The 19,158-nt window shown below is 39.6% G+C and overlaps 1 protein-coding gene across 2 annotated transcripts in view; it reads right to left on the reverse strand.

Annotated features, from left to right (window-relative positions):
* The window catches only part of GAREM1 (GRB2 associated regulator of MAPK1 subtype 1), a 208,062-nt gene that overhangs the window by 37,972 nt on the left and 150,932 nt on the right, over positions 1–19,158 (reverse strand). For both annotated transcript variants that reach the window (XM_003830252.6, XM_034943933.4), the window contains exon 3: positions 8,026–8,156. In XM_003830252.6, the coding sequence (XP_003830300.2) occupies positions 8,026–8,156 (131 nt within the window). The remainder of the gene's footprint in view (positions 1–8,025; positions 8,157–19,158) is intronic.

The raw sequence follows: 19,158 nt of genomic DNA on the forward strand, positions 1-19,158 counted from the left end.
TGACTGGATTGTATTAGGAGACCTGATTTCTATGCTGGGCTTTGCTGCTGAGTCATTTTGTGGCTTCATATGAACCAATGAAGTCAGCTAACATAGCTGTTTCTCAGTTTTCATATTTGCTAAAAGAAGCAGGATTAGGCAACGTCTAAGGGCCTTTCCAGATCTAAAATGTAATGATTATAACAACTCAAAGTCTATAAACTTCCTAGTCCTGTTGGATAATTTATAGTATTTTATCATTTTACTCTTGGTCATGTTTCTTAGTATTGCAAGGCTCTAGTTTTTTCACTTAAGTTCTCTGAAACTTATATGATGTTTTCTCCAATTAAAAAGAGGCACTTCTGGGTATATATACACAACAGAATACTATTCAGCTTTAAAAAGGAGGAAAATCGTGTTATCTGTGGCAACATGAATGAACCTGGAGGGTATTATGCTAAGCAAAATAAGCCAGGCATAGAAATACCACATGGTCTCATTTATATATGGAAACTAAAAACATCAAACTCATGGATACAGAGAGAATGGTGGCTGTCAGAGGCTGGAGAGTGGGGAGAATGGGAAGATGTTGGTCAAAGGGTACATGTTCCAGGTAGAATGGGGGGAAACTGAGAGGTGATGGAAATGTTAATTAGCTTGATTCAATCATTCCACATTGTATACCTGTACTACAGCATCACTTTATCAATATCCAAAGAAAAGGTACCGCTGAAATCCTTCTCCCCACATTACAGTGGCTCTGCTGCTAGGCACTGACACCCCAGCCCACAGCAGGTGCCAAAGCAGTAATCAGAAGCTGATAGGCTGATGACAAGGCTGTCACCTCCGCTCCTGGGCGGACCACGCACGCAGTAGGGAAGTGGTTCTGAAGAGGTCTAGGCAGGCAGAGGCAGCGACTGTATGCCACATCTGAATGAAACTTCACATTCCCGAGTGGGTAACTTTCTCTAATGAAGCCAATGCAAACTTGTTACTTTGCCTCTGAGGAAATCTATGCTGGAACAGCTGAAAGTATGGATCTCACTAACTAGTTGGAGCTAAAATAGTAACATTATAGCATCCAGATTAGGGTATTTGGGCTCTGAGACTTGAGAGTAGTAATTTTAATGTAGAAAGCTTCTGGATTACATCAGTGAAGACAGGATGCCTCAGACTCAATGCCAAATCGAAGGCCACCTTTTTCCCCTCTCTCTCCACAACTGTCATAGTAAAGATAGAGCTTAAATTAAAACTTAATTTGTTAGTCATTATTTTGATGGCAGGAAATGCAGACGGGGAAAATTTTCTTATCTTTATTGGGCTGAGTTTGAAAGGCTGGAAGACATTTAAAATAATTCGTAGTTATTAGTGTAGTAAGGTCTCCAAAAAAGTATTTGAAGTGAAGGGGTATTTCAAAACCACAACAAAGAACAGCTACTATGTACTGAGTTTTTAATAGTAAGTCACTGGGTAGGAAGTATTACATAAAGAGTAAGCAGGCCAGGCATGGTGGCTCATGCCTGTAATCTTGGTATTTTGGGAGGCTGAGGCGGGAAGATTGCTTGAGGCCAGGAATTCAAGACCAGCCTGGGCAACACTGTGAGATGCTCATCTCTACAGAAAAAATTTAAAAATCAGCCAAGAGTGGTGGTGCATGCCTGTAGTCCTAGCTATTCAGGAGGCTGAAGCAGGAGGATCACTTGCGCCCAGGAGTTCAAGGCTGCAATGAGCTATGATAGCGCCACTGCACTCCAGCCTGGGTGACAAAGCATGTTTCTTAAAAAAAAAAAAGAAAGAGGGAGAGAGAGAGAAATAAGAGAGAGGTGAGAAAAAGAAACAGAGAAAGAGGGAGGGAGGGGAGGGTAGGGAGAGGAGGGATAAGAGAAAAGAGGCCAGGCTCAGTGGCTCACCCCTGTAATCCCAGCACTTTGGGAGGCCGAGGAGGGTGGATCACTTGAGGTCAGGAGTTCGAGACCAGCCTGGCCAACATGGCGAAACCCCATCTCTACTAAAAATATAAAAATTAGCCAGGCATGGTGGTGCGTGCCTATAGTCCGAGCTACTTGGGAGGCTGAGGCAGGAGAATCGCTTGGACCTGGGAGATGGGGGTTGCAGTGAGCTGAGATCACACCATTGCACTCCAGCCTGGGTGACAGAGCGAGACTCTGTCTCAAAAAAAAAAAAAAAACATAAAATAAAAAATAAAAGAAAAAGAAAGAGTAAGTGAAATAATCTTAATCTGTGGTGGGAATTTTTTTAAATGTGAAACTTAATTTTTTATGATTCTATGTTCTGAACCAAGGATTTGCAAACCTTATCTTACAGGTCAAGAAGGTAATAATTTTAGGCTCTATGGGCTATATAGTCTCTGCTGCAACTACTTAATTGTGCTGTTGGCATGAAAGCAGCCATAGACAATACATAAACATATAGACATGGCTTTGTTCCAATAAAACTTTATTTACAAAAACAGGCAGCTTGCCCGCCTCCTTACTAGACACTTGCAAAGTACTTGAGCGTATTACTTTACTTAATTCTGATGACAAATCTATGAGGTGGGTAGTATCACCTCCATTTTGTAGGTAAAGACACTGTGGGCTCAGGTCTTGTGACCCGCCCATGGTCAGAGTCAATGCCTGGGGCAGGGTTCTGAACTCACCCCTGAGTTCAGAGCCTGAGCCACTATACAGTCCAACTCACTCTGTAGATCATGGTGGCCTGCTTGAAGAAAAATATATGGCTTGAAAATTGTTAGTGCAGCTGTTTTTATTTTTAAAAGGAGGGGTATGGGCCTTCAGTTGGAATGGCCAACTCAGAAAGAGGACATCTTCTGACTTTGGAAGCAAACATGAGAAGAAACATGGTTGATGAAAAAACTAAGAGAGATAATTAAGAGAGAAAAAGCCTATTACAGTTTAAAAAAACCCACAAATATGCAGGAAAACAAGTAAACAAAAACAACATTCTTACCCTGAAAACTAAAAACCAGATGGATAAAGAAAAAAAAAAAGTGAAAGAGACAGGTGACTGCTATTCCCAAAACATGGAATTCCTTTAGCTTTGCAGGGATTAGAAGAGATATATGCAAATGATCAGTGAGAGGTAACCTGCCCACATATCCTTTTCTTTTCTGTACTCTCTCATCTCCCACTTTCTGTTTCTACCATCCCAGCTGCTCACTCAAATGGACATACTTAGATCAGAAAATAGAGCTACTCCTGTCATTACTGATCTTACTGCCTAAAGTTAAATTTCAAGAGTTTTACACTCTACCACCACCTCCTATTTTGCATCTCATTTTCTCAAACATATCTATCTCATAAGTCCAATTCTCATTGGGGCTACACTTCTATTCACGCTTGGTTAGCCAGTAGGGATTCTTCTTTTTTGTTGTTGTTTTTTGAGATGGAGTCTCATTCTGTCACCCAGGCTGGAGTACAGTGGTGTGATCTTGGCTCACTGGAACCTCTGCCTCCCAAGTTCAAGTAATTCTCCTGCCTCAGCCTCCCAAGTAGCTGGGATTACAGGCATGCACCCCCATGCCCAACTAATTTTTATATTTTTAGTACAGACGGGGTTTCGCCACATTGGCCAGGCAGGTCTCGAACTCCTGACCTCAAGGGATCCACCCGCTTTGGCCTCCCAAAGTGCTGGGATTACATGCATGAGCCACTGCACCCAGCCCCCAGTGAGGATTCCATGGCTCAGTGTGACCTGTCACTCACTCTAGGGCACATTCCATCAACACCTTTGCTGATCTCTGCTATACTCACTGGCAGAACCTCAACTCTCATTAAACTCAGCTCTCTTGGTCTACTCTATACCTGCATCGAGGGAGCCGAAAATGGCTGGAAGAAAGGGTAGTGCTGAGTAATCTCACTTGAAACTTACCTTGACAAAACTCTAGGACCACCCTACTGTACTGTCCTGGTTAACTCACTTTCCAGTCTCAGAGCTGATTATTATTTGCTTCCTATCAAGGCCACTCATGACCTTCACATTTTGCTAAATTTCATGGTTAGTTCTCAGTCCTCATCTAATTCAATTACTAAGTAGCATTTGACACAGTTGCTCATTCCTTCTTGAATCTTGGCTTCTGGGACACCATATGCTCCTGGCTGTCCTTCTACCTCACTGCTATCCTATCCAGTCTTCTCTTCTAGACCCCTAAATGCTGGGGTACTCCAGGGCTCAGTCCTCAGAGCTCTTCTCCTTTTAATCTTGTCTCTAGGTTAATGCTTCTCAACCTTGGCACTACTGACATTTTGGGTTGGATAATCCTTTGTTATGGGAGCCTGTCCTGTGCATCACAGAGTGTTTAGCAGCAACCCCACCCTCTACCCACTAAATGACAGTAACATCCTCCACCCCACAGTCATGACAATCAAAACTGTGTACAGACACTGCCAGTGTCCCCTGAGGGACAAAGTCACTCCTGGTTGAGAATCACTGGTACAGGTAAACTCAACTAGACCCATGGCTTCAAACGTCTTCCAGAAGATGATGAGCCCCAACTATATACTCTGAGCCTAGACTATTCTCTAAGCTCCCAACCTGTAGATCCAACTGATTCTTGATATCTCTACTTGGAGGTAGTACTGATACTTGTTTATGTATTTATTGTCTACCTCTCCTACTATACTGTAATCTCCATGCAGTGAGGGACTTGCATATTCACTATTTACCCCCAGGGCCTGCAGTAGTGCTGGGCATATAGTAAGTGCTCAAAATATATTTGCTGGTTAAAGAATTAAACACTTAATGCATATGAATTCATTTCACGCAGTTAATCGATGGGGCCAATCAGGCAGATAGTTTTAAACACACCAAGGTATCTTTTAAAGACAAATTTTAGTTCCAAATTAAAAAGAATGTTTCATTTTTAAACAAATGTAAAAATAGTACTAGTACTAGCCATTAAATTTAAAATTTGAAGTTAAAATTTTGCTACAGTTTGTGAAGAAACCCAGAACTAGAGTTCCCCTTTTTCTAATACTTTTGCTTTATTTTACATTCTTATTAAGATTAATTTCAGTTTGGACTTGTAAATAAATATATCAAGATACATATGTATATTTATTTCTAATAATAATGTCTTGATTATCATGATGCCAGATAACTATCAATTTTTAACTGCAAGTGCTTTTCTCAGTGGTTTATCCTTTTGGTTTAATTTACGCTGTATCTGAAGTAGAAGAGAGAGGGTGAAATCTTCTAAGAAGGTTTGAAATCTTTCTTTTAAAAAACTGCTTCTTGGATAATAGCTACATTTATGAGTAAAGAGTATTGTTTTTAATTTTTTCCCACCTTCTCCATGAGAATAACCAAAATCCCATTTCTTTAACTCCTCCCCTGCTAGTTCTTAGTTCTCACACAGACACAATAATCCAGACTTTTTGTTTTTTTTTTAAGATGAAGTCTCACTCTGTCGCTAAGGCTGGAGTGCAATGGCGTGATCTCGGCTCACCGCAACCTCTGCCTCCTGGGTTCAAGCAATTCTCCTGTCTCAGCCCCACCGAGTAGCTGGGATTAGAGGTGTGTGCTACCAGCCCAGCTAATTTTTGTATTTTTAGTAGAGATGGGGTTTCACCAAGTTGGTCAGGCTGGTCTTGAACTCGTGACCTCAGGTGATCCACCTGCCTCAGCCTCCCAAAGTGCTGGGATTACAGGTGTGAGCCACTGTGCCCTGGCTTAATCCAGTCTATTTTTAATTGAAGAAGACCATGACTTCCAGCCTTTATTATTGGTCCAGGTGGTATCCAGACAAACTTTTCTATGACTATCCTTAGTTTATTTATTTACTTGTGTGTTTGTCACTAAGCACAAAACCTTTTGTGTATTTATGTAAATTTCCTGAAGTTCCTATAACAATCCTTCTTTGAACAGAATTGAATAATGTTTTAATGATTCATGCAAGCTAGAGGTGATGGCACCTTAAAACTCCATAAGTAACAGACTAGAAATATTAAATATTTATGTTTGCACAGCACAGAACTCAACCCAAATCCAATTAGTTTTATGGATGCTATAAGCTCACACTTCACACACTTAACTGAGCCTTTGAACTCTTAAATGATATTCTCTATTAAACACATTTTAATGAATACATTCAGTCATGGTATTCTATATTAAAAAAAGAACTCTAAAATGTATAAATTTAAGTGTTATCCTCTCAGTCATTCTGATTTACTACAAATTCACCAAGAAAAGCTGCTAGAGGCATTTAAAAAAATAGTATACATGAGCAATGTGTGGCAAAAGATGGAATGTTACATTTTAATACTAGAGAAAATCTTTAAAAATCACTTAAAAATTTACATTTGATTTATTAGCAAATGAAATATTTTTCTAGAAAGGAGTTTAAAACTACTAACTTTCTAAAAAAAACTTTTTTTTTTTCATTTAGAGAATTCTAAATATAAGTTTTAGGGAGAGATTTAAGTCATATCAAAACACTAATGGAATAGGATTTAACTTCTGACCAATGAGTCTAGGTATGTTTAAAAATGAACATGTTTGCACAAGTTTTCACTGTAAACAAATGCAAGCTGTCTTGACTGCTCATGTATTAGGGCCACTGAAAAAGTTAAAAATGATAAATATTTTTGTATGTAAGCATAATTTACTTAGTAAAGATTTTACAAAATATAAAATATCACTCATCTTAATAATAAAACTAAAGAGCGTAGACCAAAGCAGCTGTATTTTAGAACTGGAAGAAGAAATGACTTAGCTTAGACAATGAAATGGGCAGAACCGTTTCTCCAATAAGGGGCTGTCCTGGGCATCTCCTCCCTTTCCTGAAGAGTGTGGGTGGAGTGACTCATCCACAAAGACACTGCTGCATTCTTGGGCCAAGACACCATGTAGTCTGTTTTTCACATAGAGTAGATTTCTAAGAAACAGGAATCTTGCCCCCCTAAATCTTGAAATGTTTGGAAAATGTGATTTAGGTGGACTTTGGGCTGAAATGACATTAAAGAGAAAACCCCTTCAATGTGAACACTTTCTAAAGTGTTTTAGTGTAATTATGAGTATTGCTGGAGAAAATGTGGAAGATTTGCAGGCAATACGATGGGCCTGGTTGGTGGCTTGCTTCTCTGGTCAGTCCCTCTTCAACAGCAAGTCTAGTCAAAGGACCTCGGTCAACATCTGGACAGGGACTGCACTGTCCCTTTAAGAATGCAGAACAAGGCCAGGCATGGTGGCTCACACCTGTAATCCCAGCACTTTGGGAGGCCAAGGTGGGCAGATCACGAGGTCAGGAGATTGAGACCATCCTGGCTAACACGGTGAAACCCCATCTCTACTAAAAATACAAAAAAAATAGCTGGGTGTGGCGATGTGCGCCTATAGCCCCAGCTGCTGGGGAGACTGAAGCAGGAGAATGGCATGAACCAGGGAGGCGAAGCTTGCAGTGAGCCGAGATCGCGCCACTGTACTCCAGCCTGGGTGACAGAGCAAGACTCAGTCTCAAAAAAAAAAAAAAAAAAAGAATGCAGAACAAATAGAGCACAGCAAACACTATATAGCTTTTCTCGGGGCAATATCAGTTTTCTCTATATATAGTGAAATAGATAGTCCACAAAGAATGGAATGAATACATGCTAACTTCAAGAAATGCTTAGAAACCTATTCTATCTTTGTATTTTTCCTGTCTTTCTTTCTTTTTAAATAAGTGTTTGGTATTATTTAGTTTCATCATATCCCTTTTGCTCCCAGAAGTGGAGATCTGGCTAAACATCTGTTACATATCAGAAAATGAAGTCCAAATTTTAAAAAATATCACTTATCTGCCTCAACAGCTACAGTTTTGAACTCAGATATCAGTTTTAAATTCTAACAAAAGATAATGCTAATAAATACAGAAGCAGTCAGGGAGTCAGGTCAGCTACAATATATATGTGGTTTTGGCTACTGCCACTAACTATCAGAAGATAAAACCCTCCTAGGAGACAAAAGATGAACACTTACTGTGTACATCCAGACTTGAAAGTTAAATTATCTTTAGTGAGTATAAATATTTGGTGCTTCAAGAGCTACTACCTTCACGTTGAATGTGATATCCTCCATGACGTACACGCGTTCAGGAAATGCCTTAGCCACCTCCTCCACACTGTTGAAATATTGCACTGGCTCCTTTATATCTCGGTCTTGTTCCAGCAGCTTGAATTGCCCTAAAACACACGATAAACAGAAGAGATCTAAGATGTTTATGCTGGACTGCTGTTACCATGGCAACAACATCCTCTCTCTTTACTCCAGCCCTTTTTTGTCAAAGATTCCTGTTCATCATTAATTTTTTTAAAAAGGCATTATGGTAGGTTCCATTAAACTAGAAGATAGATATATTTTAAAATCAGCTTAAAAATGAAAATAAACTGCATTCTTTTTGTTTACATTCAGAGTTTATTCCCAGATGTCCAAAATCAAACTGAATGAATGCTTACTTGCTGTTTGATCTCAAAGTGAAAACTCACTTTGTTATAAATGGTTGTTTTTAACAGTAAGTTAAACATTGAAGTTACCTTGCCCATCAGTTGTTATAAGAACCACACATTTACACTCTAGAACCGAGTCTTAGAAGCCTGGGAGAGCTAACTTTTTAAAATTAGTATTAAATTTTTTTTTTTTGCAAATAGAACAAAATGATATAATGGATTCCTGGCTTTCACATAACTCATATTCCTGGTGACAACAATATGCAGGTAATGTCTAGGGCTCATGAGCTGCTGTAATGTGTGATGCTGCTGAGGCAGAAGCATGGAGCAGCAGCAGACAGCTGTCTGGTGAGCTTCCTCTCAACCACTGAGCCTGCCGGCCACTCAGCCTCCAGAGCTCCACGTGGCTCCTTTCTTTCCTTTTACTGCTATATATGAAATTCATGCGAGTAGGCCATATCATGGTCTCCACAATTTACAGGATTTATGAAGAACTTTGAACATATTCCTAAAATATCAAGGATCTATCATGTTGTTGTTTACATTTTCAGTATCTGTGACCTTGCTGCAACATTTGAGAAGAACTGTTTTCAGTTTGGAATAAAAGACCATATGCAATCATATCAGGGATACAGTGTTTCTTAGTAGTTATTTTCTGAATCCTGGCTATAATATAATACTCCAGAAACTTAAAAGGAATTAAAAGCTATCATGGGCAAATCTCTCAGGCAGAAATAGGAAAACTTTCATTCATATTCTCAACACAATTTTTTAGCATCTACTAGGTGGAGACATTATTCTAGATGCTGGAGATCCATCAATTAATGGAATTAACACAAATCTCTGTTCTTCCAAAGCTTACATTCCAGCAGGAGATGGATACTATAATACATGAGTAAGAGTATACCATGGTAGAAGGTGAGAAGTGCTATTAAATTTAGGGCAGGGTGTGGGGGATGGAGAGTGCAGGGAGACCAGTCAGTATTGCTGAGATGGTGACCTTTGGTGTAGGTGAGGGAGGGTCGTGCTTGGTAGTTGCAGGTAGAGGTCTCAGAATTCTAAGACTAGGCAACAGTCTGCCCAAAGACTCTCAGGTGGGTGGGCTGCCTGCCTGGCATGCTGCCACTATGGCTGGAGTGGGATAAGGGAAGAGGGGAAAGAAAGAGCAGTAGCAGGTGGTCAGACTGTATATAGCTTTTAAGGAGTTGCACTCTTCACCTGAGTGGAATGGGGATTTGAGCGGAGAGGAGGTGATCTAACCAATGCTACAGAAGGATCCCTCTAGCTGGCATGTTGAAAAGACCATAAAGGTGCAAGGCACAGAGGCAAGTGACACCAGGTAGAGGGCTCCTACAATAATTCAGGTATGACATGGCAGGGGCTGGGAAGTGGTTAAAGTGTGAGGACCCTGGCCTGAACAACTCTGAACAGAGCTGACATTGACTGAGACAGGACAGCTTTGGAGGGTGAAGGGAGGATCAGGAGTTCAGTCTGGACAGGTAAGTCTGAGATGTCTATTGGACACGCAAACAGAGATGTTCAAAAAGTTCTTAGACACCGAAGTGTGGAGGTCAGGAGAGAAGTCTGGCTGGAAAGAATAAATCTGGCAGTCATCGGCTAACAGATGTTATTTGAAGCCATGACATTTTGATGATGATGACCATGGGCCTGAGTGTGAACAGAGAAGAGGTCTAAGGTTTGAGTCCTGGGAGACTGAGAAGGACTGGCCAGGGGAGTGAGAGGAAAACCAAGAGGGATGCATCCAAGAAGCCAGGTGATCTGATTCCTCTCATGAATGGGGAGTGGGTGTCAAATGCTGCTTACAGGACAGTAAAATGAGGGCTGAAAACTGTAGGATTCAGCAACTTGCATTTAATTGAGGACTTCAACAAGAGCAGCAGAAGAGCTGTGCTAAAAGCTTGGCTGAACTGGATTGAAGGCAGCCTGGGAAGAGACAGAAACCAGAAATAATAATGGGCACCAGATATTTTGGGAGTTCTGCTATAAAATAGAGAAGAGAGATGGAACAGAGGCTACTGAGAGGAAGCAGAAGTGAGATGTAGGAAATGTTTTTATTTTCCTTAGTATGATGGGAGAAGAAACAAGCATGCTTGCATGCTGATGGGAATGACCAGCAGAGGGGGACAAGGTGATGACAGGAGAAATGATTGGAACCCAATTGAGCAGGCAGAGAACGTGCATCTGATGTTGAAATGGAGGAGCTGCCTTCAGACAGGAGCACAGGCCATTCATCTCCAGCCCCAAGAGATGCAGCAGTGGAAGCTGTTGGAAGCTTCCAATTTTTCCAGCCAAAGTTGGAAGGAAGGCATTGGTTGAGAATAAGGTTGAGAGAGGAGTTGTTAGAGAGTTAAGGAAAGAGAAGGTTGCAATGTAATATGATTGCTGGGCAGCATTTTTTAAGTTCTTACTTGAGGTTCATGGTCATTAATTAAAAGTAAAACCACAGAGTAGAGTTGTGTTTTTGTCCAGCCAAGGTCAGATGCACAGAGGCTGGCACAAAGTAGCCAGAGATTCAGATTCAGCCAGAGCCGAGACTACCAAGTGAATATGAGAAGTGAGAGGGGCAAAGGAGTCAGGATGTCACCAGGAGCAATTATGCCACCTGAACATGGACACTGAGCTGGATAAAATGGGCACAGGATCCTGGGTGGGAGGGAAGTGGGTCCGGGAAAAAAGTAGTGGGATCAATGGATCATGGATTTTGATGGAATTGAGTTTTGAACCCTAGAGGGAGTGAGCTCAAAAGCCATGCAAAGGAGAGAAGTCAGTGCATGCAGTTGAAAAAATGGAAGGATGGAGTTGTTGGTTATGATGTGGTCTAAGGAGGGACCATGTCTGCTAAAGGTTGAGACGGCAAACAGCTAAATGACTGAGAAGCCCAGGGGTATTAAAAGGATCATATTTCCAAGGAAAATCCTCCTTGATAAGAAGAGGAGTATATCTGGAGAGAATAACAGCAAGCCAGGAACTAAAATTATGTCACAATGAGGACAGAATCCTAGGCTTGGTAGGTAACTGACAACGATGGGGTAGTGGGTGATACAGTCTGATGAACAAGAGGTTTAAAGCCTGGTGGACAAGCGGTTTAAAGCAAAGAGATTTAGGGAATTGTGAAGTGGAATGGTAAAGGTGATGAGGAAGAATAAAGAGACCACTTACACTCCTCTACTTTGGGGCAAAAAATAGAGCTGCCACCTGAAAGGGCTTCTCTCAGGGAATATCCAAGTTTGGGTTTAACAAGATAAAAGTAATTTCAAAGAAGGCTTTAAGGATATAGAGGTTTTGCTGGTGAGGGACCATGAGGGAGGAGTTTTCAGGAGTTAAGAGACAGGTGATAAGGACAATACAGAGGATGAACCTAGACATGAAAGAACAGCTCATATACCACATAGAAATATGTAGGGGTATGAATAATACATTTGAATATACAGTATGAATATGTTACAGTACATACTTTTTGACAAAAAAAGTTTTTTTGTTTTTTTTTAAAATAAGGCAATTTCAAAATAACACTTATTTAAACAAATTCTATCACAAGTTAAACTTTTCATTTGTCTCTATTCCTACCTGGTCCATGCACAAATTCTTAACAATTATGGTGTTCTACAGTTTTATACCGTGCCCTTGCCCACTGAGCTGAGCATTTCTCCATGCAATGACACCCATGTCTGCATACCATTTCATAATGAATTTAACTGTTTTTCCATTCTTTCATGATTAGTCTAAGTTAGACAGATGCCTAATTTAAATGCAGACTCTGCCACTTTCAAGTTTTGTGGTGCTGGCAAGTTACAAATCCACTTGAGTCTTGTTTCCTCACCTGTAAAATGGGGACACTTCAAGGGCCGCCATGAGGATTAAATGATATGATGCATCCAAAGTATTTAGCACAAGTGACCATTCAACAACTCCTAGCTTCTATTCCTCTTCTCAAGATGCATACAGATTGTCATTTCTCGGGTCACTTTTTGTTGTTGTTTTTTTTTTTTTTTGAGACGGAGTCTCGCTCTGTCTCCCAGGCTGGAGTGCAATGCTGTGATCTCAGCTCACTGCAACCTCCGCCTCCTAGGTTCAAGCCATTCTCCTGCCTCAGCCTCCTGAGTAGCTGGGATTACAGGCATGCACCACCATGCCTGGCTAATTTTTGTATTTTTAGTAGAGGCAGGGTTTCACCATGTTGGTCAGGCTGGTCTCAAACTCCTGACCTCGTGATCCACCTGCCTCAGCCTCCCAAAGTGCTGGGATTACAGGTGTGAGCCACTGCGCCCTGCCAATTTTTTTGATTAAGAAATTATAGATTTGGAATATGAACAAATTTCAAGCTATCATTAAGCTAGGTATACTTTCATGAAAACCTGCAAATGGTATCTTTTCAATAGTATTTAATAAGTTTAATTTATTGTAATTTTATGATCAGTATTTTAGAAAAATGATCTCAAGATGCAGGGATTCATATGTATGCCAAACACTCATTGAGTAGTCTACAGATGCTCAATCTCTGAGGTAAGAGGTTACCTGAAAGCGTCATGCCTATAATAAATTTCATTCTGTCCCTTCAGAAATGTACTCACAGGCCAAGGATGCATCACTGCACCCTAATATATCAAACATTACACTATAGACTATCTAGCAGATATAGATACACTATAGTGCTATCTAGCAGAAATATAACAAGCCACATGTGCAATTACATATTTTCTAGTAGCCACATTTAAAGAGAAGAGGTAAAATTTAAATAACATTTTATTTAAACCAATACATCTAAATTCAATTAAACATCACTAATGATGTATTATATATAAATATATATAAAAGTATATATATAAAAATATATATAAAAGTATATATATATAAAAGTAGATATATATAAAATATATAAAAAAGTAGATATATATAAAATATATATAAAAGTAGATATATATATATATATATATATACTTTTGCATTAAGTCTTTCAAATCTGGTGTATGTTTTACACTTAGGGATCATCTCAGTTCAGACTAGCCACTTTTCAAATGCTCAACAGCTCCATGTGGCTACTGGCTGTCATACTGGACAGTTGGTGCAGGTCTAGAATATCTCTGCATTCCCTTAAAACTGTGATTGCAGGTACTGTTCAAGTCGTTAAATAAAGATTACATGATACAATCCTCTTAGGGAAAAAGATGTATTTCCTGAAAAAGAAGAATGTTTCTTCTCATGAAATAAGAAGAGCTTTGTAATTCCTATTTTCCTTTTTGCCTTGTTTGCCATGATTGCTGATATTATGGCCTAAATAACAGAGTCTTGGTTTCTTAATATAACCACCTTTATCCCCTTGTCTCCCAACTTGGGTTCTTGTTTTTTAATTATTTTTCTATTGCGTCTGTGATCTTGTACTATCAGTAGCCTCAAACATATTTTGGCATACAGAACAAATGAGTAATCACTTTTGGTATGGTCATAGGGTCCATATTAAGCTGCATAGTCATCTGTGTTTTGTCATCCTATTGGACAGGAAGACTTCAGAATCATATATACATGGGAGCATGTGTAAGAAATTCTACTGAGAATGATTAACACACACAGATAAGAGAACAAGGAAAAAAACTAACAGCTAAATATGGCCAAATGCTACAACTGTTAACATTTATGCACATAGTATATCAGATTAACAGGTTCCTTTCATTCGTTCTTTCAATTGTTTAGTGAATACTCAATTGTCAGTTAATTTCTCTCTTCTCTTTTCCATAGTGTTTTCAGATCATCCTGGAAGATTTTAATTTACATATTTGTGTACACATATTATATTTTAAACATTCTCTTGTGATTTAAATTATTGAAAACCAAATACTACCTTACATTTCTTTATTTTTCAGACAAGGTCTGGCTCTATTGCCCAGGCTGGAGTGCAGTGGTACCTTCTTGGCTCACTGGCTCCCCAGACTCAAGCCATCCTCTCACCTCAGCCTCCCAAGTAGCTGGGACTACAGGCGCATGCCACCACACCCAGCTAATTGTTGTATTTTTTTGTAGAGATGAGGTTTTGCCATGTTGCTCAGGATAGTCTCAAACTTGTGAGCCTAAGCAATCTGCCCACCTCAGCCTCCCAAAGTGTGCTGGGATTACAGGTGTGAGCCACCGTATGCAGCCCTACTTTGCATTTCTTGCGCCCCACAAATGTCTTTAAAATAGAAATAGCTAAAACCTATAAAATATTTTCTTAATGTAATGTTTAAACACTAGGTCACAATACACATGCAACTTCCTATTGCAGGAGTTGCCAAACTTGTTCTGTAAATATTTTAGGTTTCATGAGCTAAACAGTCTCTATTCACATCTACTCAACTCTGGCCATGTAGGGCAACAAAATCAGCCATAGACAACACGCAAGTGAATAAGAGCAGCTGTGCTCCAAAAAACTTTATTTACGAAAACAGGCCACAGTGTGCTGACTTCTGTCCTGCTGGAAGGAGTGGAAAGTATAGGTCAGGGCAGTGGCAAGACAAGACATTAGAAGTGAGAATGGGCCAGGCGCGGTGGCTCACGCCTGTAATCCCAGCACTTTGGCAGGCCGAAGTGGACAGATCACTGAAGGCCAGGAGTTCAAGACCAACCTGGCCAACATGGTGAAACCTCGTTTCTACTAAAAATACAAAAATCAGCCTAGAGTGGTGGCACATGCTTGTGATCCCAGCTACTTGGGAGGCTGAGGCAGGAGAATCGCTTGAACCCAGGAGGCATAGGTTGCAGTGAGCTGAGACTGCATCACTGCATTCCAGTGAGAGAGCTCTGTCACAAAAAAAAAAAAAAAAAAAAAAAGCAAAGCAAAGAAAGTGACTAGTCCTTTTACTGCATACCACTGAACAGTCATACCAGAGTCTCTTGTAAGGTACCTGAAATCACATTCTAAGTTGCCCATGTTTGTCTTTGAATGGCAGTTTTGCCTTCAAATAGGAGTCTAATATCAACAAGTAAAAGCTGTAGAAGTGGACTTATATTAAAAGAATAATGTAAATAACCAGCAAACATGAAGGCCTACATTTTCTCACTGTGTTTTGCAAGATAAAATTTCTATGAACTTTTATTTCGTTGTTGCTTTTTTTTTTTAAGAATGTAACATTCTCAGATTAGCCAACGTTAAGTACTCTGGGAAAAATGCTGAGTATTACTACCTCCTCTATGATTGCTGTGTCCTGGAAATCGGAACTTGTTGGAGTCAAATCTTGGAGACAATCTAAAGAGTTAAGAGCCAGTTTCCTGCCAAAAGTGAAATCAATTTACATGACACATATTCCCACAATCCCCACATGGAGGAACTAATTTTTTAACAGACCATTTCACGAATAACAGAGTCTTTGTGCCACCAAATAAAAACATTTGGAGATTGTTGAAACATCTGTTCTGAGATGTTACTGTCAAACTCTGTTCTTGAAAGGGAGGAAGCTGCATTGTCTTTCAGGAGCTTTGATGATTTCATAAAATGTCTCCATTGTAAGAGCTGTTCCATCTGCAGGCCCCTGAAAGTTCCAGGAACAAATTCAACACCAATGACATGCTCGCTGATTATGGTTTAAATAAATTTATGGTAATATTTAAAAAGCAAAGATGGAAGCTATATTTCATGATGTATTTCTAAAACTGTATTTCATAACTGACATTATGAAATAACCGTCATCTAGAAAATATCCATTTTGTGTGTGCCCCTCAAGATAGCCACAGTGAGTTATTTCAGAATGGATAACACATCAGCTAAGATGCTCCAAATCCTTCCTTCATCTAAGTTTCGATCATCTGTATGGGGCTGAAGGGACTAAACTTCACTCTCCTTTACTTACAGGGAAAGGTCACTTGTCAGAAATGAAAAGTGGAAACAAATTTTGCTAATTAAGAAGACAGCAACAATGCCGAGATACGAAGAAATAAAAGGGAGACTTAGAGGTGGTCAAATTCAGGTCTGTCCAGTTTGCTTCTGGTTGGGAAGTTAGGGTTAGTGCCACCGATGAAGATGCAGCTCCGCATGATGTGTGCCTCACTGTTCGCCATCACCACTGGCAGTCAGCATGACCTGCGGTGGGCCCTCTTTTGCAGCTGTAGTTTTACTGTCTGCCATCCCTTCAGCATGGCAGTCTACTTTGTGTATCAAATAAAAAGAAATGGAATGACAGCTGAGGCCCACAGTGTCCATCTGTGGACCCACAACTCAAGTGAGCAACATTCTGTTGTCATCTCCTCCATGACTGGGAGCAGAAAAATGTTGCTGAAACCAGCCCAAAATGTTAAAGTAGAAAAGAAAGCAAGAGCAACAGAAATGGGACCAGAACACCAAAGAAACATAAAAATGGCTAATGTGAGGAAAAAGATTAAGGAAAAGGAAGCCTAGAATGTTGAAAATGCCATGAAGGGGAGGGTCCAGGTCTGTGATTCAGTGTGGTACCTCCAGCATCATACCACACATGGCATAAAGCAGGTGCTCACTAAATAGTGAATGAATGAACTTTTCCTCTCTTACCTTTTTCAGAGACAGGCCACAGACAAACTTAGATGGTTCCAAGTCAACTGTACAAATGAAATGCATTTAAAATGGCTCAAATAACTGGCCCTTCAAACCACTGGCCCATATCCAAATGTGAAGAGATCAGCAATTCTCAAGTGACAGAAACAAGTAGCCAGTTGCCATTTTTCAATAAGTAAATAAACCTGGGTAGGAATGTGGACTTACCAGACAATACCAAAGTTCAAACACACTCTTGTATTTTAATCTTATGTATGCATGTAAGCTAGAGTTTCTGTGGGATTAAAATGTAAAAGTAGGATTGCCCCATAAAAGATATGCAGCACTTCATTTTGTATGGCACCAACCAATACATATTGCCTTTTTAACCTTTGTATAAATGTTCACCTCCACTAAGTGTATGAAACCTCATTTACCTAAATCCTTCATCAACAGTGAATGCTACCTCACTTCTCTTTCCCTGAGTAAGGTGGAAGACTTTTAAAGATTGCCTAACGTATGTACATGCCAAAAAATCCAAATAGTACTACTAGAGGGTGTAGGGTGAAAAAGTAAGTCTCCCTCCCAATCTTACCCTCAGATCTTCTTGCTGAAGCAGCTGCTATATAGTCTCCTGTACATCTGTCCAGAGGCAGTATCTGATATAGTATATACACATAATGCTACCCTTTTCAAAACAAATGGTGGCATTCTGTACAGTTATTCCATCACTGCATAAAAATCTGTCTCATTCTTTAAAAGAACTGCACATTATTTCATCCCATGCATATACCATAACTAATTTAACCAGTCTGCTATTGATGGACACCCACATTTATTCCAATCTTTTGCAGCCCCAGTGATATTGAAGTTAAATATGCTTGTCCTGAAGGCTTTGAGTACTTAGTCCAAGTACATTGGTGGGAAAATGCCTAAATGAGGAATTGCTGAGCCAAAGGGTAAATGCATTTTTATTCTTGATACATATTGTCAAACTAAGAGGTCTGTGTCCACTTACATTCTTACAAAAATGTGTTTCCTCATGCTTTTCCTAATAGTTCATTACCAAACTGAAAAATTATCATTGCCAATCCAACAGGTGAAAAATAGCATTCCATTGGGATTGTAATTGTGTTCTTCTTATTATAAAGGATATAATTATTTTTATAAGTAATCTATATTTCATATTATGTGACTTTTCTGTTCATTTTCTTATTCCCAATCTTTGAAATTTCTGCTGATCTTAATCATAGTCTTAATGATAAAAACAAAAACTTGAAATTCTACAACATGGCATTCCCTATTTTAAAATCTGATTCCCTACATTACTTGAAGTTAGTTCCTAAAATTACTATTTTTTCATGGCGGAGGAAGTGGAAGTGGAGTTGGGGGAAAGGAGGGGTAAGGAACAAGTCTCAATACAGTCTCAAAACATACAACCACAGAGAATTGGAATTAAAACCAGAGAAAAGAAGGCATCAATCAAAAATAATGAACCGCACCATAGATAATCTGTGGTTATTTCTATTTATTTCTCCATCTGAGATTTTATAAAGCAAGTGGTCAGACCATTACTTCCAATTCTGAAACTCCATTCTTGAACTTAACTAGGCCCAGAATTCAAAACTCAACCATTCTGGGATCTATGTTCTAAGCAGCCAAACCATTTCACACCGTGCAAACTGGTTTCCCTGTTTTTTGAAAATGGGAAGACTGCATTTTTCATTGTATCTCACTGGTTAATTGCTTCTTCAGAATTACCAGAAGTTTTCTGGGACAAATTTATCATAAACATGATGGAACCTAGAAAGGTCTTAGATTGAACATGGTTGCTAACACATTATGAAATCTCGGCACTTCTTTCCTTGAAATCTCTTAGTCCAGAGCACTCACTGCTACTATTCTGGTTTTGATTCTCATCACTTTGTAATGGTATTACTACTTCAGATTTTAAGACCGTTTCCATCTCTGCCCTTCCATTATCACATTATTCACCTTAAAATACAACCTAAAACAAATCCATCTCATTCAAGAACCTAAGTGTTCCATAAACACTTGTAGAATAAATGAATAAATAAACATATAATAGCTCTTTAATCTCTAACCACCAAGCCCAGACTCCTCTGCCTTGGCTTTTATTCAAGTCCCTCCATGATCTGCTCCACTTAGCTTATGCAAACATTTCCCCACCATCTGTGCCACCAGTACTCACTCTTTCCCCTTTGCCTTTGCTCATGCTCTTTT

The sequence above is a fragment of the Pan paniscus genome, chromosome 17, assembly GCF_029289425.2.
Source record: "Pan paniscus chromosome 17, NHGRI_mPanPan1-v2.0_pri, whole genome shotgun sequence".
Taxonomy (NCBI): Eukaryota; Metazoa; Chordata; class Mammalia; order Primates; family Hominidae; genus Pan; species Pan paniscus.